The sequence below is a fragment of the Fringilla coelebs genome (assembly GCF_963513975.1).
Source record: "Fringilla coelebs genome assembly, chromosome: Z".
NCBI lineage: Eukaryota > Metazoa > Chordata > Aves > Passeriformes > Fringillidae > Fringilla > Fringilla coelebs.
The window spans coordinates 34,751,832-34,776,528 of record NC_140031.1 but is presented as its reverse complement, the minus strand read 5'-3'; the positions used below and the strand labels follow the sequence as shown (position 1 = coordinate 34,776,528).

Here is a 24,697-nt window from a genome sequence, read left to right as displayed (position 1 = left end):
TACTGGGAATTTGATGTCACGGGGCTTGAAGTAAAGGTCTTTTTCAACTTTAGGCACAGTGAAGTCTTTGGCAGCCCTAAGTATGTACATTTATATACAATTTATATGAAATTACTAGAAATCACAGAAACTATACTCCTACTTTGATACAGTTATTGACCAAAAGATCTTCTCTGGACGCAATCAAATAATGAGGATCGTCCTCCTCACTGGGAAAGTGAGGGCAGGAAGAAACTGCAAGAGCAATAAGCCACACCTGTTCAGATCTGTTTAGCTGAATCAGTTGAATCATTCAAAACATAGCTAGCTGTTGCAGGGAAAACTATCAGCTTTGATCTCATCACAGTTCTGTTGGTCAAAATTCAGAGAAGGGTCAGTTCTTCAGCTTTTGTGAGGGAAAAAAAAAGAAAACAGATTTTGGAATAGTAGTGCAGAATAAAATGCTACAAGTATTATGATAAAGTAAATGAAGCTCTCTTGAAGTCATACATTTGCAGATATTTGGTAGCTGCTAAAAGAGTCCTGAAAATTTAAGATGTTGTTTCCTATTTGTGGTTGAACCGTTCTTCCAGCAAGTATTTAGTAAAATATTTAAATAACAAGTAGGTATTAAAATGGTTCAAGTCAACTTGCTTTAAACATTTAACTGTCTTTGTTGCTATTTTCACCATTTAGTGCCTTTTCCTTGTCTTATGTCTGTATGTATGTATGTATGTATGTTAAACGTAATTTCTTAGTATCTTCCTAAAAATGGGGTCTAGGTAAGATATTTGCAACAATTTAGTCTTTGAAAATCTGTTATGTAGTTTTGGTTCTCACTTTTTTGCTTTCTGAACTTTTTCATTGTGACAGATTACCTGCATCAGTATTACTGGTTTGGATCAGAATTGCTGTAAGATACCAAATAAGGGGAAACCTACTCAATTTTACAGCAACCGTGTATGCAGTCATGAATATACTGTTTTACAAAGAGTAGCTGCAGCTCCTTGCAATGATGTCTCCCATTTGCTTGATAACCAAAGACCAACTTCATTTGTGTAAAATGAGAAATATTGCTGTTTGCAACATCAGTTTTGTAATCAGACTTCTACTGGCTATGTTGGAGGAAATTTCAGTTCTGTATAAGATCATGTACATCTCTTTAAGGTCTTACTTTGTATTTACCTCACAGGTTAGTACAAGAGGATGTGGGAATGGACATCCCCTTAGCTGAGGGTGTACTAAGCCCCAGTTCTACGGAGATGAGACCTGGTGAGAGAAGCTCTTGCTCATTTTCTTGATTGTATCTTACTCCTGTGGCATTTAATTATGCAGTGAGAATGATATTTCTGTGCTGATAAAGAATCAGTTCAGTGTTAAAAAGAAAAAAGCATTGAGTTTGCTTTATTTATTCAATTTTCTTCTTCACTTGAGAAATGATAATTACAGTGTGACATTTTCTCTTGGGCATAATTACCACTTGTTTGGTTCTTGTAAAGTTTTTATAGTCTGTATTATTTATTTTGTAATTGACCTCTGTCTAAGTGAACTAAGTTAGACAGAACAACTTGAAATGTGCCATACAAGGCAGAGGCAAGGAGCAAAGGTATATCTAGCTCTCATCTTGTTGAGTACTCCTTTACTCCTTCTGTTTTAGACTGATTAAGAGACTCAGATTTTTTTATTTGTTACTGTATTTAGAAAGGTCCTATATAGTTAAAGCTAAAGATATAAGTATTTGTAAATCAGCACTGAATGCATAAGAAAATAAATATTTACAATGGCTTTTAACTCATACAGATTTTCCCAGAACTCGGCAATGTCTTGATTCATAACTGAAATGATTTGTATTTGCCCTTTAAACTCTTAAATATTGTGGGTCAGAGCATGTTCAAAACCTAATTTCTTGTCTGATGATTGCAAAAGAGTGAATCTGGATTTAGCATAATTTAAGAGCTCTAAACCACATTTGCTGCTTCTGTAGATTTTTGTTTCATTTCATTAAACATTAATGCTAATATTTGTGTTTTGTGTTAGATGGTCTTAAATGGTGTTACTAGAATTATCTGTCCCAGTGTGTTTAAAGGTAGTTTCCAAGTGCCTTGGGAGATTAATTGTATGTGGAGTAGATACAGTTCTTTTTCTCTTTTTTTGTGTTTTTTTCCTTTGATTCAGAACCTCCCAATTCGCTTGATCTTAATGGTTCCCAGCCCAGAAGAATAAAGCTCACTGCTCCGAATATCAATCTCTCATTGGACCAGAGTGAAGGGTCTATATTGTCTGATGATAATTTGGATACACCTGATGAAATTGACATTAATGTAGATGACCTTGACACTCCTGATGAAGTTGACTCTTTTGAATACGCTGGACAAGGTAATATTCTAGATTGTAAATGTGGGGTTCATCAATGCTAGGCATCCAGGTATTCTTACTGTCTGGTTTTTTTTAACTTTTATTCCTCCTGTGTAAAGTATTATCCTTCTGTTTATTCAGAGTGCAGAAAGAAATAGTTCAGCTGAATTAATAAAGGAAGAGCTATGTAGGGAGAATGAAATTCAAAGTCCTGTCTTTGTCCAGTACCATAGGACTTGTTTGAAAACAGCTGTTCAAGAAGGAGAGAGCAGCTGACAGTTGCTGTAGCTAGCTGTAGCTAACTGCAGCTTCTTGCATCTCTGGCCAGCTCTAGATTACAGTTACATTGGTCATATTTAGGAATATAACTTTGTGTGAAATATGTTGGCTGCACCAAAGATCTTGTAGTATATAAGTGAGGTGGACACAGTGTGCTGAGAGGTCTTTTGTCAGGAAGAAAGGTCTGCTCTTGATTCCCATGTTTGAAAAGCTGAGATATGGAGGGTATATGGATAGCATAATAAAGCTAGCTCAGGTGATGGAAGAACAGAATTCCTTGTTCCACTAATTTTAATGTCCTTTCTCAGCAGGGCTAGCTGTACAATATAGATGCAACCTGAAGTGTGCAATAGAAACTTCACTCTTTCTTCACGTATTAATGATTTTCTCTTGGAGAAATATGATGTAGAAGTTTTACTCAGTTTACTTAGTTTCATTATGTTCAAAATAGGGTGTTCCCTGTTCCTTGCTAGTACCTTATAAAAGACAAAAATGTAAGAATTGTCATTGCTGATGTAAATACAAGCAGATCACAAGCTATTCGAGGGGAAAACAAGTGTGAACATTTTACAGCTGAGAGCAGAAAGAAACTTTAAAAATTGATCAGTTCAAACTGAACTTTCCCATGCATTTACTTTCACTAGTGCTAGTGAGGTTGCTGTAGCATACAAGAGCAGTTGCATTATTTTAAGTGGTATTGCCAAAGAGGCATTATTGTGTGCATTAATCAATCGTGCATTAGCATCTCTAATGTTACTTCTCTTGAGGAGGCTGATTTCCTTATGGGTAGATGCAGAGTGTGGTGATGAGTTGCTTGATAGTTGGAATATTATATAGTGAAGGTTAAAACTAACACACACACACACAGGCTCACATGCTTTGACTGTTGTGACCACCATGTGAGAGAAAAAGTCTTGTCTGCAGTAGAACAGATGTTTACTTTAAACCCTCAAGTAATTAAATTTAACTCCAGTGATTTTGGTAGCAGTTGTATTGATGGCATTTTCCTCCCAGTGTTTCTTTCTTTTTTTTTTTTTTCCTGCTTTCTACATGTGATGATTTGTTCAGTTCTTAAGTCAGACCAATTTCCGCAGACTCTTAAGTGAAGAGCTCAGGGTCCCTCTGGTTTTGGTGACATTTATACGGTTGTGTAGTTCTATTTTAGATAGCTAAAATAAATTAGCTATTAGATATCTAATAGTAAAAATATCTTCCACTGAGATGACCATGAAAAGAATAGAAAATACCAAAAAAAAAGCCACCAACAAAAAAACCCGCAGCATTTTATCAAAATAAGCCAGAAATAAAAGAATTTGGCTACGTGTAATGTTAATCTGATAGCTAAGATTATAGTCATAAGAACCAGTGCAGAACGGCTTATTTGCATGGTAAATAGCCTTTGTTATCTTTGTACTCCTGTACTCTACTATTAGCTGGTATGCACTCATCATGATGTTACCAGCAATCTCCCACGGTTCAATGTTTCTAACTGCTGCCAAACCCAGAAAAGTAAATACTGAGAAAAACATAGCTGCTGAGACCAGAAGGAGCAGTGACTTTTGTCATGATCAGACTGCTGAAGGTCCCTTTGAACTACAAACGACAACTGAGAAAAGCAAGACTGTTACCATTGTTCAGGAGTACACCTCATCACTGAAAAATGTCTCTTTATTTTAAGTTAATACTAAGACCCATTTTTTCGAATGAATGGTGAAGAACAATTATCACAACTGCAATATGTGTGAAAGATGAGAGCAGAAATACTAAAGAACTTGTCTTGAACTAGCGCCTGACTAATTTAGAGATTGGTTGCTCATCAATTTCATGGGGTGTGGCTTTGTAGTCACTAATACCATACGTTCCAACATTCCCTTTACAAGCCATGCTAGTTTCTGAAATGAGCTTTTTATGATTATTTATTTAGATGACATAAAAATTTCATTCCTGAAAACCATATATGAGTATCAGTTAAGGCACTTTTTATTAAAGTTTGTCCTGCCAGCTAGACTTCTCTGTCCCAGTCGTGTTCTTTGTACTTCACAAGCAATCAGCTGACCAGTCAGTCTTCGTAGGCTGTGTTGATAATCCCATCTGTCTATTCTAAAAGTACCTGAGCTGCATAATATTGTCCTGTGGAGACCCTGTATAAGGATGCAGGATACAGGAATGGGCTGCCCTGCAATGGCCTGTCAAAGTTTGCATAACTTGACTGTATGCATGTAATTTTCATAGTGCTTCCAACAGTACCTTTGCAAAACTGACAACATGCAAACTGCATTAAGATACCTGTGTTTGGAGTTAGTGGGGTTATGCATTTTGTAAGCTTATTCCTAGTGTCACAGAATACATTGTATTTCAAATGTCATGAGCCTTGTGCCCTGAGAAAGGCATGAAAATGTTCTTCAGTTCCTCCGTATATAATCTGCTGAGCAACAGCTGTTAAACGAATTTGAAATACTATACTTGAAAAAACCCCACTTTTTGTCAGACTGTCCTTTTTTCCAATCTTAGATCTCCTCAAACTCAATTGCAGTTCTTAAGGAAAAAAAGGGCTTGCATGGTTATGCTATCTTTGCATGTGTATATATTTTTTGATTTTCCATCCCTGTTTCCACCATTAATACAATTTTATTCGAGTATGTTTTTAATTCATTGGCTACTTAGACAGTGAGAAGAGAGGTGAAAATATTCCTCCTTTCTTTCAGGATTCCATCAGGCATGAACTAAGTAGAGAATTGTTTCTAGAGTCAGATTTCATTGCACATGAGAGAATCTACCTCAGAGAGGGCCACCTTCTGCCAGTAGAATTCTGTAAAAATATTTTGTATTAGGGACCGAAAATACAAGACAGGCAGCGGTAGAAATTCAGACTTTGTTAGTCCTATTGTAGCAGTAAATATGTGCTCAGCCTATCTTTTTTAGAAGCTTTTTTTGTGGGCTTAGAGAAACTTGTTGTTTCTAACAGATCTGGTGAAATTTGGTAGGATTTATTGGAGAATTCAGTTTTACCACGTAATAGTTAGTAGATGTATGTATATGTGCCTGTAGTTTCTGTGTAGATATATGTGGTATACATACCGTATACTATCATATTCCTGATTTCATAGATAGCTTTTTTAATTCTTACGATAAACTAATGTTTTTTGAGGATCATATACTTAGATTTGTATTAGTCTTGTAGTTCAAGAAGAAGCCTTAATCAGAGAGGCACATCTGTACATAACCCAACACATAGAAAGGTTTGAGGGCACCTATGAAACATTGTGTTCTTTCGTTCTTGTCAATTAAAATTGCTCCTTTGAGTTTATTCTTAATTCTCATAGATCTCATTAGTATTTTCAAATAGAATGCCTGCAGCTTTTTATGTACTCTTTTGTATGTCATTATGTATCTCACTCTATCTTTTTTTATTGTTACCTCGCTTTGACTTGCAATTCAAATTCTGTTCTTATGACTGCAGAGACAGAATAATGTTTTAGAAAGAACAGTTTACTTCAAATATGTGTCATTCTGCTCTTATTTATACCAGAACAGTAAAAATGCAGTTAATTTCCGTCATCCATCTCAAATGTATGTAACAGCAAAAATTTAGAGCTTTAACAGGAAGAGGTAATAAATACAGTTCTCCTTTTCAGAAGAGCAGACTGCTGCTAAGGATGCTTCCCTGGAGGAGTCTGAATCAATCCCCGAGTACTCTGCTGAAGAGGAGCGAGAGGACAACAGGTTGTGGAGAACAGTGGTTATTGGAGAACAAGAACAGAGAATTGATATGAAAGTCATTGAACCATACAAAAAAGTCATTTCACATGGAGGTAGGAGCAGCTATAAGAATTTTTTAAATTGATGTAAAAAATTCATGCTTTATTGATCATGATTTATTTTTATTTTTGTTCCATTATCATATTGACAAGGGGAGAGAAAATTTATTTTTCAGCTTTGGTGAAGTCAGCCAGGCTTTAAATTCAGTGGGGCAATGACTAATAAGAATTTTAAATTCAAAGCTATTTTGGAAACAGCATGCTGACATATATGTGTCAGGAGCAATCTGATCATTGCAGGGTAAAACTGTCTGAGGCAAGGAAAAAAGCTTTTGACCTATGGCAAAATAAAATTTTGAAAACTTTATTTGTTGAGTTTTGACAAAACCTTTTGTGGGAAGAAGTATAATGCTCTGTGATTTGCTGAATGATGTATGTGATTGCACAGATCTAAACAAGTAGAGTGGCAAAAGAAAGATCCTTTCTCTGGGGCTTCCATTCATTTGGCTACTCACCTTATGCTATTTTTCTGCCATTTATAGTTGTCAGTAGCATTTCACCAGGGACTGGTTTATGGATGTTAAGGGCTCCATGAATTTTTCTACTACAACACTACCATCAAAGATTTATGAATGTGATGACACCTCAGACACAATTTAGCAAACATACCCAGATGGCATAATTTAGGAAGCAAACACAAAATATTTTTGGGCCTTGCTAATGTTGTTTATTTATATTTTTTTGTGTGCTGTAAACTAGTCAATATGCATTTGCAGTAAAAACTTGTATATTTCCTACTAGATGTTGAAGTTTATGTTTATATCAGGTTTTGTGAAAAATCAGTGTTTAATGGGAGACTAGGTAATTCAGCTCAACTTTCATAGTATGAAATAATATGCCTGATATTTTATAGATCACTCAAACGTAAGAAAAAGAGCATTTAGTTTTTTTTACTTTTGGAAGGCTGTTTTGCTGTTAGTCAATAGCATTAGTCATTGTAAAACAAACAGTATAAGATCTGACAATAAATTTCAGCCTGCTGCAGGCTAAACTGGCAATTTTTCCTGATATCTAGGCAAATCAAAGTAAGTTAAGGACTGAGTTAAATTCCGCATTTATGAATTGGCAGATTGAAGACAAGGAAACAAAATCATATTGTTGCACCTAACATGGAAAACTTTGGATAACTCGAACGGTTTCTACATTATGGCAGCAAGGCCCATTCCATATGAAGTTCCCTTTGGCAATACTTCAGTGGAGTGTTTAGAGGGCTAGGAGTCTTTTCTTTAATCTCAAGAATAATCATAGTTTCTGACTAAAATTAGTCAATAGAAGTCAAGTCAAGCATTTCTTGATCATTCAGAGATCTACTGAACATTCCTCCCTACCAAATGACAGATAACAGCAAACACAGAATCTAGGTTGTAGCTACAAAATAGGAAAGGGGAGAGATTTGGCAGCCTAGGTTTGCGATTGTCTTCAATATATCCTGATGGAGAAATTTTTTAGAGATAATTTTCTTTGCTTAGGCTAACTGAGATTTTGGGCAAATGGCTTTTATTAGCTTTTAGTGATGAATTAACGCTTGTCCCTAGGGTGAACATTCCTTCTCTTCAAGCATGTGTGAGAAAAAGTGGCTTCGATTTATCTGTGGATTTTTCTTCTGTGTGTGGTTAGTTAGCATCTGCACATAATTGTTTTGCTTTCCATGAACTGCAAACTGCACTGTGTAATTTACTGGATGCACCTGCCATAATGTGCTCTTACTGCCAAATTCCTGTGCTTGCCAGCTGGACAGATTGCTTTATTATAAAGCCTTTTAAAATTTTATGAAATTTATGTAAGGAAGGAAATGTCCTCCCTATTTGTAAACCTGAGGGGGAGAGAAATACTGCTTTTTCCTGTTATTGTTGAAACTCAGCTGGCAGCCAAACCCCACACAGTCAGTTACTCACTCCCACATGGTGAATCAGAAGAGTAAGAATGAGTAAAGTCTTGGGTTGAGATAAGGACAGTTTAATACATAAAGCAAAACCTTTGCACACAAGCGAAGCAAAACAAGTAATTAATTCACTACTTCTCAAAGACAGGCAAGTATTCAGCCATCTCCAGGAGAGCAGGTCCTCATCACATAAAACACTTGGGAAGATAAAGGCCATCACTCCAAATGTCCCCTCCTGCTTCCTCCTTATTCCTCTCCTGAGCATGATGCCATATGGTCTGGAATATCCCTGTGGTCATTTGGGGTCAGCAGTCTTGGCAGCGTCCCCTTCCCCTTCCAAGTTCTTGTGGATCCTCAGCCTGCTCTCTGAGTGGTGGGGGGCAGTATGAAAAGCAGAAGAGGCCGTGGTGCTTTGTGAACACTGCACAGCAATAACAAAAACATCTCCATATTATCAGCCATCTGATTTCAGTGCTAATCAAAAATACAGCCCCGTATTTGCCACTGTGAAGAAAACAAGCTCTGTGCCAGCTGAAACCAGCACAGTTCCAAATAATCTAGCTGATTAATAATACATGCTGAAAACAGGACTTGAGTTCCATAAGCCCTTTAGATAGGTTTAGATATTGCTCTCTAGTATCCAGAAGGCACTTAGAGTAAAAGTCTTAGAATCTCCTTTTGCAAAGGTTGTTTAAGTATTGTTGTTAGTATTAGCCTTTAATTTTTGTCATAAAAACATGTTCCTGAGGGGAATTGAAGTTTCCTTCACAAATATTATGATCTCTCCCTCAGTGTCTCTTTTTTCTAGACTCAGAAGGTTTTTGAATGTTCTCTAAGTATATCTGTCTTCTGTCTCTGCATCCATCACTAGTGCTGTCTACCTACAGTCATTCCTACGGCATCTTTATTGCATGTATCCCTTAAGCAAAACTTTCAACTGAAATGCAAGAGTGTTTTTTATTTATTATTTATGATAAATACAGAAAATCCATGGCATCTGCAAAGGATTGTGGAGAAGATTAACCGACATTGATCCATCCTGAAAAAGAAACATGTTCTGTTGGATACTAAGCAACTGTGTTGGGCCCTGAAATGGTAGTGCTACAGCTTTGAAGATTAACAGCTATCATTAGGCAGTGATGCAGCCCAAGAATGCCAGTATTGGACAGCTGGAGTACTTAAGGTTAAAAAGTAATTTATACAAAACTTGCAGCAAAGGATTTAACTGATCCCCAGGAGCTTTTAAGGGATAGTGGAGTTCAGTCATAATTATAATGTTCTAAAGCCATTGGAGCTGCACAGGCCACCTGAGAATGGACTGCAAGACTTTGCCAAACTATGCAGGACAACAAATGTAGGATATTTTCTTTAGCCCCTTCTTTCTCAGTCTGAGGTGAGCATTCAGTACATGATAGGCATAGAGCTGCAATGAACCAGAAGTAGAAGCCTTAGAAGGTTTTTTTGCTGATCACAATAAAAAGTTTACTGGTAATTTTCTATGAGTGAATTTTGAGGATTCAGCTTAGCTGACTATCCAACTTTTCTTTATCACTTTATAATAATTCATATATTTTCAAACCTTTGGTATGAAGCATTCTGGATTGCTTCAGCAGTAGACATAGTAGCTTTATTACAGGATTTAAAAAAAAATTATCATGTTAAAAGCCTTTGACAAAGATAAAAATGCTTTTTCGGTTTTTTTTCCACAGGGTACTATGGTGATGGCCTGAATGCCATTATTGTGTTCGCGGCATGCTTTTTGCCAGACAGCAGTCAAACTGATTACAACTATGTCATGGAAAATCTTTTCCTGTGAGTGATATGTGAGCAATCTTACAAAGTCTTTTGAATTAGTACTCAGAATTATGCAGTGAGAGGTAACCTGTCTTTCCTTAAGAGGTTCTTTTGGCCGTTTGAAGGGGACTGACAAGGAAAATAGCAGTTTTAGATAAACTACTCAGTGGAGTATTATTTTGGTATCCTTTACCTACTCCCCTTCCCAAATTAAGGTGTATTTGTCAGGACTGAATCTGACTATTAGTATCTCTCTAAAAGCCAAGGAGTGCGATATATTCAGCTTGTTGGGGCTACAGTCTTTACACTATTTCACTAATGATTTCCAGGTCTTGCTGAGAACAATCACCAGGGGCTGAGACTGTTTTTCGCTGTTCGTTGTTTATTATTATAATGTATTCCTGAACATATTTTCAGTGTATGCTGTCTTTGGTTTAGGAGTTACTGGGCCTTTTTTGACACTTGCTTTTTAAAAACAGGATAAATGGCAATTGCTGACGCAAGCATCTCTAAATATGCTTCCTGACTCCAACTGCTTCTGATTCAGCTAAAAGTGGCAGGGGCTAGTTGGGCAGGACACAAATTAGGCCACATAACCCCAAATCTATCACAGGAAAATTATTCCTAATAGCAATTGTTTCAACAGCCCAAAATTTTGAAGGCAACTCTCTCCTGAAATGCCTTCAGCTACTTCCACTTACAGCTTTTAAAAAATCAATCATTCCAATGTTTTCTGTGTTAAAATGCAGTAAGTAATATCTAAAGCCAGCAGGAGATCCAGCCTTTGCCATTTGCAGCTTACAAGCCACTGAGAGCACAGACCCAGGTCTCCTTAATATTCCAGCCTGTGAAGATGCACTTGTTGGCAGCCAGTGCCTTTAACATCGTCTCTATGTGTGAAAATCAAGACTCAGTGTTTCAGTTTCTGGTCAGAACAACTGGTATCATTTGCCTGGTCGAGCCTCTGAGAGCTCAGTGTCATCTACAGTAACTGATACCCCCAATGCCCAGTGATTTAGAAGAGAAGGAATTACTTCAGTGGTTTTTACTTGATAAGTAAGGAACAAAGCTGACTGTAACCATGACTGACATTCAATAGTTGTTCTTTGTCTTCACCCAAGACCCTTGTTCAGATAGAAGTGGTGATAAATTAACTTTGCAGAGAAAGCCTTAAGAGCCTTTTCCACATGGCTTAAGTATATTGCCAAAGTCGATTTGTAAGTCACTTTTTCTGGAGTAATAATATACATATGAGTTCATGTTGGCTGTGAACTTGCAGCTTATTTTAAGGCTTGTAGCCATTGGGTCTCTCCAAGAAAACAAGAAAAAAGAGTAAGTTCAGCTCTTTCCATTCTAGGTCTGCATGGAAATAGAGAGAGTACAACAGTTTGTTATATACAGTAACTGATATCTTTAAATATTTGGTAATTCTTTACTGTTGAATTATATAGGGATCTGGAGAGACCTGCAAATCCCTGAATCTCTTTTTTTATACAGCATGTTTCTGGTAGCATATAAGCTACCTCTAGCTTCTGATTAACAACTGTCCTCAATAGCTCCTTTCCCATCTGAATTCCTTTCACAGTTCCAGTTATCTTCTTCCTATTTTTTATATTGACTAATTCTGTAACATTATCTTTGAAGGGTTGAATTTGTGTGAAAATGCTTGAATAGCGTCTACAGCAGTTTTTGTAGATAACGCAGAACCACATTTAAAAAGTCTACTGTTTAATTTGTGGCTGCCTGGAAGTCAGATTAAAGCCAGTCCACTGATTAAAATTTTCAAAAATAATCGCAATTTGAAAAACTACCCTTTGAAAACAAAACCAGCATTTTGCTTTCTGAGTGATTCTGTTGTTCTAGTCAATGAGTAAATTTCTGTCCATCTTTTCAAATGATGAAGAAATTGCTATTATTATAAAATAACAAGAAATTATTAGATAGGTATAATTTGCAACGGAGCTCTTGCTCCCTTGACATTTTTAGACTGTCATGTTTCATAACTGAAAGTCTTATCGTATTTTAATACATACTTACACATTTGTACTTACAAACTTGTATGTTTCAGTGTTAAGTGCCTTTAAATCACTAGATGTTCTGCCGTGTGGGAAGGGCTAATCTTATAACCTGTCAAATAGTAGCTTTGTTGAAGTCACTATTAAATGAAGCTTTATTCATCAGAATGTCCATGCAATCCATTGCTTTCCTATATTACTGTTAGACATAAGCCTTCACAAATGTGGGGCAAAAGCAGGGAGTGCACAACTGCAAGGTAAGAATGAGCGGTGGAATGCATTGAGGGGATAGTGATTTGGATGGGATTTACCAAATGCATGGAACTGGTCTAGTTAATGTTGCCTTGTAGACTTCCTACAATTCTTCTAAAGACATTGCCTCCTAAGGAATTTGAGGGTCAGATTAGATTGTGAGGCATTCCCATACAACTCTGAAAGGGGCCATTATGCTTAGGGATAGAGCTGCCTTTTGTAGTGAGTGCACTCAGGCATTCAGGTTTTTAAGGTGTGACTTGTGGTTTTGCACTCTAGTTTTTACATAGGCATGCCTTGAGGCTAGATAGTAGAGAGAACAATTTGAACATTCCTGTGATGATCAGCTCCCAAATGGAGTACTGACTTCAATGGATCATCTACATAGATAGTCCTGAACAAGAATTTAAAACCATCTTGTTATTTGAATGAGTAGTGTGCTCACTAGGTAGAATGCATTTGGCCCCAAGAGCATGATAATGGGTGTTGGGAGTGTTTTGCTCACAAAATGCAGTATGTCATGGAGTACTCTGTTCCATCAGATGTCAGGTTGATGGACAGGTTTTCTTGGGCTTGAGTGTCAAAGTATTTGTATTTTGCAGTCACAGACTCGATAGCAGGACTGTAAGGATCACATAAGGTATAAACAAGTATCTTCTGACACCTTTTATTATTGTATTGAACAAAATTGGTGATTAGAATAGTGAATCGAAGTTTCTCAAGAGTTAATTTCAGAAGTTCCTAGGACTTCACAGGGATGCCATGTTCTCCCTTGCAAAATCTCCTGATTTCATTGCTTTTTAAGAAAAAGCAAATTCACCAGTGATACTTGAAAACTCACTGTTGTTGTAAGGAAGCCACATATTTTTGAAGACACAGTAAGACTGTGGTTTTCTAGTTGTGTATCTACAGGTAGCATGGTGATCAGTGCTAAATGTTTGGTTTTGTTTAAAGGAAAAGAAAGGCCTGTCTTGTCATAAAGTGTTCAATCTGCCTACATTTATTCCTAATAGCCTGATTTAGTTTGGGATCAATCAGACAGTGCGAAGTGTATGCTCACTGACATCTGTACTTTTATCAGATATGTAATCAGTACCTTAGAGCTGATGGTAGCTGAAGACTATATGATTGTCTACTTGAACGGAGCAACACCAAGAAGAAGGATGCCTGGATTGGGTTGGATGAAAAAATGTTATCAGATGATTGATCGACGGTAAGCAGTATTTCCCCATCTGATCCACAGCCATTATTTTAAATAGTGTTCATTTCTGTAAGTCTCCTGTATGCCAGGGTTTACTGGTTATGATCTTTTTTTATCTTTTGTGGTTTTTCTGTTTTTCTAAGAAACTATTGCTTTTGTTACTTAGGTTACGGAAGAATTTGAAGTCATTCATAATTGTTCATCCATCATGGTTTATCAGGACAATTCTGGCTGTGACACGACCTTTTATAAGGTATGTAGTAAATACCTGTGATTTTCTATGTCCTTGAGAATATGTAAGCACCCTAAATCATCAAACATGGCTGTTAATATTTCACTGAATAGTGCTTATTTTACAGCTCATGTTGGGATTTTGGAAGTTGAATTTCACTTTCCAAAGGTGAATAGCGGAAAAAAAGTGATTAATATGAATATCTAGTTGGGGAAGTCATAGGCATGGTTTTCTAAACCTGTATGTGTATGTCCAGAGAATTCAGTTCCTTAAAATAGTCTTTGTTCAGAATCCAGATAAAAGGCATATAGAAAAGGGGACTGCATGTAATTATAATCACCTTATTTAATAAATCCTGGCTACGGAACAAGATTAGGCTGTGGTTCTGGGTTTTTAAAATATCATTACTGCTCATAGGGCATACAAGAGGAACTGCCTGCACCCTGAGGTGTTCAAATGCATTTAGATTCAAAAAATGTTTAATGCTGTCAAAATAATGGTTTGAAAAATAAAACAATTTTTTTTAAAGTTACCATCTTCAAAGACCTCACATTTACTGCAGAAGATAGGCAAGTATGCAGTCAGGGAGAGCAGACTGGCAGATATAAAAGAGAGTTGCTTCAGGCAAGAGAAGAAAGCTTCAGCTACAAAAGCCGCACAGAGAATTACTTGTGTCATGACAGATCTTGGGGAGTTTTGCTCACAGTCTGCAGGTGAAGACACTGGAGATCTCTGTGGGCATCACAGTCCCAGGGTGCTCTGTCCTCATAGAGTGACATGGGGTTGGGGAAGCACGAGTTGTCCCATTGCTACCAAAGTGCAGCAGGCAGAATGTCATAACAGAGCTCCTTTCTAGATGTGGTATCTTAAAGACCAAGCTGGAAGTTACTATTTAGAATACCAGAGTAAAAGGGAAACAATACTTGGAATTATCAGCAGTAGTTACGAGGATTTGCTGAGTTGCATTTCATACCTGAGATATTTCTGTTGCCATCCTGTTTGCTCCCAGAAATGAGAGTTTGGTCTGTTTTAAAAGTCATGTCTGTTTCAATTCATTAGTCATTTATTCAAAGTAGCCGTATTAAGCAGCAGTGATTAGAGGTTTTTCATTGCGAAACAGGAGAAAATGTTCGCTCTAAATAGTTTGGCAAAGCTGATATTAGGAGTGTGGAACAAGACGCACCAGAGACCATCTCAGCCAGGTAGGCTGAGTCTTGGTGCAAGAAGAAAGTGAAGGGCAAATAGAAGCTGAAAAAGGTGTGCAGGACACATAGCTAGTGTGACTTTTGTGGAGGATGACATGAGATATTTGGACCCTTACCAAGGACAGAAGAACATTGAGTTCTCTTCCCTTTCTTCAGGAGGTAAGGAGATAAAAACTTGATTGGATTGAAAGCCAATGACTATAGCTTAGTTTGCTAGCCCTCAGCTGTTCCCTGAACCCATGACAGGCACAGTGGCAATTTTAGAGTAAGAAATTAATTGGCCACAAGGCAAGCAGAGATTTCAGTGAGATAGCTGAAGTCAAGCAACATAATTTTAATGGTATATCAGCTGAGATGTGGGGCTAAACAGTAGAAATCAAAAACCTGAAAGACAGCAAAATGGTAAGGGGCAGTCAAGTGACTGAGTGTGGGCTACCCTCAATTCTACCTCAGCTCTATCTTTTTTCTACCTCAAAAACTGGCAAGATAGATAATTCAGTGGAGTGTGGGACCCATCTTGACTGACAAAGCATTGACTGAATATATAGAATAAAGAACTAGAGGTAGCAGATATAGATCTTAGATACTCTTTTAGAATCCCTGAAGATATTAATGCCAAAAATTATTTGATGTGTGTTAGGTAAGAAATTAGATTTCAAAGGGTTTTTTCAAGTGGTAAAACATGCTTGGCGTTTGACAGAAATACTTAAATGATGGAAAGTTACCACTATTGGCAGCATGCTTTCCCTAAAGTCAGAAAGAAACTGTGTCTGGGATGCCCCTACACTGACTCCCACATGAAGGCATTAGAAATCAGTCACTGTAGTAGAATTAGTGGACCCAGAAGAATTCTCAGGAAGAAAAATTACCCATTGAAAGATTTTTTTAATCCCTTCCCACCATCTTTAGAAGCTTATGATTGGCTTGCCGTTTTCCAGGTTACTTTAGATGGCAATGCTAATGCTGCAAACTATGATAACAATTTGGATAAAAGGCTAAGAATCTGTATGTTACCCTGCTTTGACTGGACAGTTGTGAGTGATTCTCGCATCTAAAATGTGACCACTCTGTGTGCCTAGTGATGCTAATTGGGTGCAGAGAGAAATTACAATGAATGAGCCTAAACAGCTGTTCACAGCACCTTCGTGTATTCCTGTTCAGTTGTCTCACTTTGCATTATTGGGAAGATACGTCTGTTGAGGAGAGGGGCAGTAACCTGCTCAGAGCTATTTCAGAGGCTTCATGTTGTCTGGCTGTACCTGCAGTTCAGCAGTAAATAGAAATAATATGTTCTGTTTTTCAAGACCTCCCTAGCATATATGGTTAATATGAACTTGCCACTACTGCTGATGTTATAAGATGATCTAAATACAATCAGAGCTAAATGTGAAAAATTGCTTTATAAGCCAAATGAAAAAGATTTCTCATAACCTCACACCTATCAAATAACTTAGGTTAGACAAGTAAATAGCCTTCTGTTTTAAGTGTGTTTTCTGAACAATTTAGCCTTTTTTCCAAGAGATCATTTTACAAGCGCAATAAATTAATCATATAGCACAGCTGAAATAAACACATTATTTCATCATAGAAAGGCACTGCAGTAAGAATAGACACAATCAGATCTGTGCTCTTCTGAATAAATGATGAAATTCAGTTTTATTGTGTTTGATTGAGAATTGGTGTAAAATAGAAATGCCGAGTCATTACAATCCCTTGATAACTGTCTTTAGGATTATATCCATGTCAAGTAATGCTTCCCGTCTCTTCTTATATGTAAATAGTCTGTCAGGGATTTGAATCTTTTCCAAATTTTTACACATCTCCTTTCAACTGTAAAACTAATCACATTGTCTAGTATGTAGGAATTACAATTTATGATGCTGGCTTAATAATGGTATGCTCATAATCAGCTGAACTGCGTTAAGATATGATTATTAAAATTATTAGAGAGTTGACTCTGTCTGAGTTAAGGTGCAAACAAGGCCATATGCTGAAGCACAGACTTTTATTTAGCAGTAATTGTGAGGGAGAGATAAAAAGAAATAGAGTGGGTGGGAGGAGAGGAAAAAGAGCATGACAAGCACAGACAAACTAAGTAGAAAAAATATCATCACTCTGTGATCCTGATGGCATCTCCGTGGTCCTCTTCTTCTAGTCTTCTTGGTGATGAGGTTTCCAGTCTTGTCAAAGTTGTGGTCACTGTCTTCATTGAGTGGGGAAGCCCACAAAACACAGAATCCATTGCATGTATATTCACTCAAGTTCAGGTGGGAATGCCCAGGTACCATCTTTAAGATGTTAGAGCTGCCTCTTATGTCAGTGAAGCTGAATCTTCCACCAGTTATGTCAGAGATGAATGCCTTCAGGCTCTGTGTGAAAGTCCTGGTTCTTCCCCACAGGGAAGTTTTCACACTTGAGCCATTATGTAAGAGAGGACTGGCATGATAAAAAGTGTTATTACACCTCACAGGACTTGCCTCTTACCAGCCTTATTTAGCTGTGGCAGGTGGATTGTTTGAATCATTAATCATTAACAGTCCAGTCTCTCAGTCTGTAATTGAAATATGAATATCCAAATGCTTTATTCTTTAATACATTTACTACATTTCTTCATTTGGTTTTTGTATGTCATAAAGCATTGGGGGACAAAGTCAATTAATACCTTTTTTCCTGTGTTTCAGCTCTAAGTTCAGCAGTAAGATACAGTACGTCAACACATTGGCAGAGCTTCGTGAGATGATTCCAATGGAATATGTGCAAATACCAGATAGTATTGTCAAGTAAGTGATGTACAGTAGCATGTACTTGTTTTAATGGAAACTATTTCCACAAACTGATAATAGTGTTAAAGACTGTAAGAAAAACAGAAAGCACTTTCCTGATGCTTTTTAAAATGATTATGTGTTGTTCCTCAAACATTTCACTGTCAAACTCAGTGGCAGGAGACCACTGTGTAAGGGAAACACAAAACACAATAACTATTTACTTCTAGGGGAGTGGGAAAATTGTTTGGCCTTTCCTGAGATATCATCTATGCTGTATTTTTTCATAACTTATACCTCTATTTAAATGGAAGTGTTTTTAAGTTTCAGTCATCCAGGGCTTTTAGCAGAAACATTAATTAAAAAATAGCCTAATCAATAGAAGACCAGTGAAATTCTATAGGTTTACTAGTCCTTGCCTTGTCAATTCTTGTGGTTAAATTCACAACTGCTGAAAGACAGTTTCTTAGTTCTTGCTGCTTATGTGAAGACATTTCCAGAGGAAAATATCTGTTAAAAAATTGTTGGAAGTTGATTGGCATTGCTCACCTCAACTGACTTTTTTTCAGACCTGAAAACAACAAAAAGAAGTGGTACACCAAGACTGAAAGCATAACTGAAAAAAATCATGGTTTTCATGTAGTTGTTATTAAAAAGATGTTCTGTTCAGGAATTTATTTTTTTTAAATTGTTCTCTTTAGCAAATGTCCCAGGTTTTGAATAGCCTATTCTAGAAGGTAGTTTGAAGAGTAGATGTGCAACTATGATTGTATTTTCATTATGACTGGTCACTGACAGCTTTTGAAGTTGTCATAAATCTCCTCAACCCAGGTAGGAGTTTTCACACCTGTTCCACAGTGGTTGTAAAGCAATTTCCTTTGCCAAGGTGGTGATGCAGTTCTGGGGAGCAAGTGGGAAGCTCAGGTCTGGCGATAGCAGTTGAGAAAACAGTAAATTACAGTTGCAAAATCGGGGGTCACAGAGACTTTCACTCAGGTTCATCTGCTGCTGTAACTTCTTTAGAGGTGGAGTGATGATAAGAATGTGGAGCAGAGGCTGTTGGTCAGCTGACAAAGAGTTGTCCATAATGTTCTAACATCCCTAACAAATTATCTTTTGATTCCTGTAAACATTTTAGTTTCTTATGGTTCCCTTTGATAGAAACCTTACCTGTGTTTTACTGTTATGCTGTGGCAGTACACACATCTGCATTGCAGACATTTTTTCTTTCCGGTAAAATTAAGAGTGTTCAAAAAGTCCATTCACCTGTCAGACCAAAGGTGAAATGATCACAGCAGTAGTACCAAAGAGACTTCAGTACTTAGAGAGTTTTAGGGTAATGCCTACTTCACATCATCAGCAGCCAGATGAGAGATCAGGATTTTGCTGAAAAAGAATGACCTGGAAAGATGACAGTTGCACCCATTGGAGGCAAGCATTTCAAGATGTTGTAATAAGAAGATTTAGTGGCTGTGTGCATTCAAATGGCATCAGTGAGTGGCTATTCCCATACCACAGGGAGAAGAGCAGTGTTCAGTTCATAGCTTCCCTTCTTCTGCAAATTTGGAGAGATTCCCAAAAATGCAACTCATCTTTTGTCTTCATAATTGCTCAATTGCCAAGAACAAGCATACCACCTATGGGCAAGAAAAATCCCACCTTAAGAAAGTACATAGTGTTATGCCAGAATTTGGGTTATGTGGTTTTCAGTGAAGCACTATACAATATGATTGTTGTATATGAACTTGTACATCTTTTCTCTTCCTTCATCCATTCTTACCTTGTAAGGTATGATGAAGATAAGTGTATTAAGAGAAGAATGAGGTAAAACTTGCTTTCTAGCCCTTGCTGCTGCTCATAATAGAGTGAATCTGTGTGACAGCCTTTCACCTGCAGGCGACCTCAACAGCTGAATGAGAGAGGACTTGCAGTGACATGGCATCTTACTTTCCCCTTCAAGCTGTTGAGATCAGCCTCCCTTGCAAATAAAACTCACTGAACTGTAAATGTCCTTGACTTGGCCCAGGCTGCAGCTAGTTTAACATTACCTGATAGAGCAACTGAATGCTTTCAGCTCTGTCCACTGGGCATGCCTCAGACCCCTGCTGCTTTCTGTCTCTGCCTCCAAGTGAGCTAAATAAGGATTTATAAATTTAAGGTGGGTTGAGCACAGGGATAAATAGAATCATACTGAACTGAAGAGTTTTAGGGTTAGTCCTAAATCATACTGGGTGCCTATTAAAAAAGCATGTACTGTATTTGTTCTTTGCTCTGCTATTGCTCTGCTTCACTCTTATGCTCTGCTTGCTTCTCTGTTTCTTTATATCAATAACTTTTACTCATGCAGACTGGATGAAGAGCTGAGGGAAGCTTCAGAAACAGCTAAGTAAGATAGCTTTCAGCTGAATCCTGGCATTATGTTGTTTCACAGGAATAGCTTGAATGCAGTAGTACATTGTGTTTGGTACAACAGGCAGCTTGTAGTTTCAATTACTGTGTAAGTTGCCCCATTTGAGAATTGACTTCCCCTCTCACTGCTTTTGTATTGCTGAATCTCAGTAATAAATAATTATACCCTTACACTATAAAAAAAATTTTTGCTGTGTTTTGATGATTTTTTCTATAGTCATGGGAATGACTGATATTACATACTCCATTAAAATGGATCATTAAACATTTTCTTCTCTCCTCCTCTTATGTTGGATGTTTTATAAAATTTTTAAGAGGTAGTTCTTTCTGTAACTTTTTTTTACAGTTCACTAAATCAGGGTTAGCTATCTCAGTTAAGGTAGGTATGTAAATTCTTCCGTCTTTCCAATGTTAGCTGGATAGGCCAGGGAATTAATACTTGATAATAATATTATATTGTCCATGGTTACTTAACAAACCAAGGGCACGTGGTGATCAGATACTTTAAACTTTGTGCTTTGACTTGAACATAATGTGGAAATACGGTGTAGAGTACCAAAGAAATCCTTAAGAAGTGCACAGTCTATGACTCACTGAGCAGAGCTTTGGAAAGTGTACAGTGCACTTTCCTCATGTGAGTATTGTACACAAAAGTCCTGCGGAGGAGTCTGTGTCTGTTGGTTCTAGTATAACATTCCCCCTTGCAGTTTTTGTAACAAAAGATTTTGAGTTTTGAAGTTTCTTTCCAGTCACCTTCCTTTTGCTTATGCACTTCAGGATTTTCAGCTTACAGCTTCTTCTTTGCTGTACTTTTTCCAAAAGTTCCTTCTTTTGCAGTACACATTTTCCTTCAGTTCTTCTGAGGTTAGTTTCTAAAACAACTACAGAGAAATACCTAAAACACTGGCCACTGCTTTTTGATTCTAGGAGTTAACACTGCCTCAGAAGCAATAAATTCACAAAAGTACTTATCTGATACCACCTAACTATTTTGTTAAACTAAAAGGCCTAGCCACCCTTGAAATGCAACTTCTATCCCTTCTGTTCAAACATTTTCAAATGCATTGTATATGAAATGCTGTCATATAAACATATGCATATGACACTGAGAACTCTGTTGAAAAAAACCTGCTTTTATGGTACTCCATTTAAAATAGTAGAGGCAGCAGTGTAGCAAGTGAAAGGGGAATGAAATACTCATATGAGGCATCGCTGATTATTGTTACTGTTGGATGTATGAGATCACTGTAGTGCATTTCCCTTCCCCTACTTAAAGAAAAAGCTTAAAAATTTGTTACTCAAACTAATGTGTGTTGGGGGCAATAAGATCCCTGCATTCCTAAAAACAACATTTGTGTTTGTGCTATCAAAGATACTCACTACAGTTAGTTATTACATCCCCAAATTTGGTGGCATATTTTAAAAGAGAAAGAAATCAACACAGAAAAAATGTTTACTCATCTTTTTCCTTGTATGCAGAACTAGCTGCCTCTCAAATGATCCAGAAATGGCTTCAGTGGAGCAGGAGTAAGAATTTATGCTTTATGCTGTCATTACATTTTAACATTACTTTACAACCATACTGCTAGGAACTGAGGCTGGGTAGACTCCTTAAAGTTTTTTTGAGACCTAAATACTTTTATGGCAATATTCAGAAACAACGTGGTACAAGCAGACAAAGCATTGAAGCTTTGTTATATTTCATATACTTTATATATGTGTTATATACTGAAGATTTGTTATATTTGTGTTGCATTGGGAGTGTGTTTGGAGCATCCTTAACCATTTCCAAGCATGGATAGATATAATTATTGGCCTGAGAATATCTGATTAAATTACACTAAAAACAGATAGAAAAAGTGGAGCATGATCACAGTGAAGATGGGTCCATGCATTATCCTAAATTTTAAACTTCCTATTCTCATTCAGAGATTAAAAAGTCTTATCTTTACTTTGATTTCTGGGCCATACTCTTAAAATGTGCCTTCTCTTTGCTTTTCGGCTCCTCAGCTTGTTTTATAACTTTTTTCCTGGTTAAATCTCAAGCAACTTTACGTCTTTTCCTTTCAAAGATGGACTTGTTCCCTTGGAAATGGGAACGTGTCAGTCCCCTGGTGTGCCATTGCTCTGTCTGATGCCATAACTGTAGTCTGCAAATGGAAGAGCCTGCAGTGCTGCTCTTGCTGTTGATCGGTGGCAGTGTTTGTAGGTGGAGTGTCAGGAGAGCCAGCCCTGCCACGAGTGGAGTGTGTGTCCTGGCCAGTGTGCACAGGGCAGGAGGGTTGAGGCCTCTGCTTTCCCTGCCCATCTGATGGGTCTGTAGAAATGCAGAAATACGCTGTTGTCTCACACTGTACAGGAAATAGTATATAGTAAACCTGAATCCTCAACAAAAGATTCCACCAATAACATGAGTATTAATAAACAGGCAAATAATTAGAAGTGTATGTAGCAAAAGGTTGCATACATAAATTGAAGCTTTGGTTTTCACTTTTTAAAAAAAAAACAGGGCTCTAGTAAGCTATCCCTCTGTCATACCTTATACACAGATTAGAACCATAAGCTAAATTCCTGATTCTTGAACTGATGTTACACCTCATCTCTTTTTTTCTCAGACACTGTTTTATTCTATAAGGAGTCAATATGAGAACTGTTTTTCAAAGTAAGAACAAAAGGTGACAGAAGAACAAAAAACGACATGTTAAAGACTGTTTGTGTATGATTTTGGCCTTTTGTGGCTTGAAAAGCTTTCCTGTTTTTCTCAAACAATAAGCTGGGCAGCAAAAGGCAATATGAGAAGAGAATTTACATTTATGTTTAATAAATATAGTTAAGGCCAAATTAATGTTAAGTCATGGCATTTATTTTCACTGCATGAATATGAATCTGTCTTCAGAGGTGGCAATAGTTTCCCTGTGATCATATCCCTTATTTCTTGTCTAATTTCTTCAGGAAATAGCACCTTATGTAAATCCTTTCACTCTTAAGAACAGCTGTTTTGCACAGACTTTTTTTCTGTATGCTTTCTGCTGAAATGCCTCTGAAGTCTGCCCAGCACTTAGTTTGCTTCTGTTGTCTCTTTCATTTTGTTCCAAAGGCTTTTGTCTATTGTCATGCTCCCTTGTGTTCTATTTTGTTCAACTCCTTGCACTTCTTCATTACTTTAAAAGAAATATTGGGAAATAATTCATAGTGGAAGAACCATTGTGTAACAGTTCATAAATATTGAGGAAATTTTAAATTATGTATTCTTTAAGGAAGACTGTGTATTGAGGCAACATTTATGAAGACTACTTCTTACTCTAAAGAACACTTCTAAAGTTTTGATGACATTAAGTAGCAAAACTGTACGCGTAGGAACATTTTTACGGATACCCATTCCTGCCACACTGTTATGTCATTCCACCAGTAGATCTTCCCACACCTGATGCACTTCAGATTGGAATTTCTGAAAAAGTAGTCGTTAATTTCAGTGAAACAGTAACAGAACTTACTAAGATGTGTACTTTCACAGAGGTGCATAGGATGTAAGTTATTTCACACTACTGCATTTAAGTAAATGGGAGATAAGGATACTCAGCACTTTGTGGGAGCTCAGGGTTGGGGAAATAACTATCTCTGTGTTTTCAGAGCTCTCATTAATCTTTTGTTGTTGTTCTTTGTCATTTTTTCTTTAATAAATAGCATCGACATGACCTTGAAATAAGAAGCATCACTGCCAGGCATTTGAAGAAGAGGGTTCACTTGGATTTTCGTCACCCAGACAATCACAACCATGTTGTACAATAAGTGATTTGGTCAATTGTATTTGGTTTATAAGTTTCCCCTGTCATTCAGCAGTTCAAGGAGACCAAAAGGGCTTGTCCTATGGCCATGGAAACAGCAGAATTTTGGGTCCTGGTTATTTTTGTTGTCTTCAGAAAGTTTTCATTAGGAAAGCTATATCATCTAGCATTAGTTTCTCTGTGTGTGCCATTTCTGTTAAAAAGGATACCATTTTACCAACAGTGTGCCTCATGAATAGGTCAATGAGGATGGGGATTTTTTAATTTTTGTCTTCAGCATATTAATGTTTATGCATAGCTGAACGCAATAGTTACTGTTACATTAAGTGTTAGTTTGCTTGTGTCACAGAGCAGCAGCAATTTTACTGTTAAAAAATAACTTTAGAAATTATGCAGGACTTTCTTGAATTTGACAGGCCGTGTTAGATCAGGCTTTGGGTAGCCTGTTGTAGTGAAGGGTGTGAGCCCCTGCTCAAGGCAAAGGGGCTGGAACTAGATGATTCCTAAGGGCCCTTCCAACTCAAAGTATTGATGCTTTTATGAATTTGTGTTTCTTAAGTCTGAAAAGTCTTTACATTTTCATTAAATGACTTTTTTATTTGATCAGAGAAGAGTGTGATATACTAAAAAATAATAATTAGTCTCATTAGACTTCCCAGAGGATGAATGAGTAACTGAAATTAATTTTATTTTAATAATTCCATTTAGTATATTTATTTTAGGCATAAT

The 24,697-nt window shown here is 37.1% G+C and overlaps 1 protein-coding gene across 2 annotated transcripts in view; it reads left to right on the top strand.

The window, feature by feature from the left end:
* Nucleotides 1–23,889, top strand: part of PRUNE2 (prune homolog 2 with BCH domain) — a gene marked incomplete at both ends in the record, with an annotated part of 127,637 nt that extends 103,748 nt beyond the window's left edge. Inside the window, 11 exons of one of the 2 annotated variants that reach the window (XM_084225172.1) lie at nucleotides 1,172–1,251; nucleotides 2,155–2,355; nucleotides 6,249–6,425; nucleotides 10,023–10,125; nucleotides 13,456–13,587; nucleotides 13,742–13,828; nucleotides 17,694–17,792; nucleotides 19,563–19,598; nucleotides 20,122–20,160; nucleotides 21,663–21,710; nucleotides 23,868–23,889. In XM_084225172.1, coding sequence (XP_084081298.1) covers nucleotides 1,172–1,251; nucleotides 2,155–2,355; nucleotides 6,249–6,425; nucleotides 10,023–10,125; nucleotides 13,456–13,587; nucleotides 13,742–13,828; nucleotides 17,694–17,792; nucleotides 19,563–19,598; nucleotides 20,122–20,160; nucleotides 21,663–21,710; nucleotides 23,868–23,889 — 1,024 coding nt within the window. The remainder of the gene's footprint in view (nucleotides 1–1,171; nucleotides 1,252–2,154; nucleotides 2,356–6,248; nucleotides 6,426–10,022; nucleotides 10,126–13,455; nucleotides 13,588–13,741; nucleotides 13,829–17,693; nucleotides 17,793–19,562; nucleotides 19,599–20,121; nucleotides 20,161–21,662; nucleotides 21,711–23,867) is intronic. The other variant, XM_084225173.1, reaches the window with a different exon arrangement.
* Nucleotides 23,890–24,697: the final 808 nt, after the last annotated feature.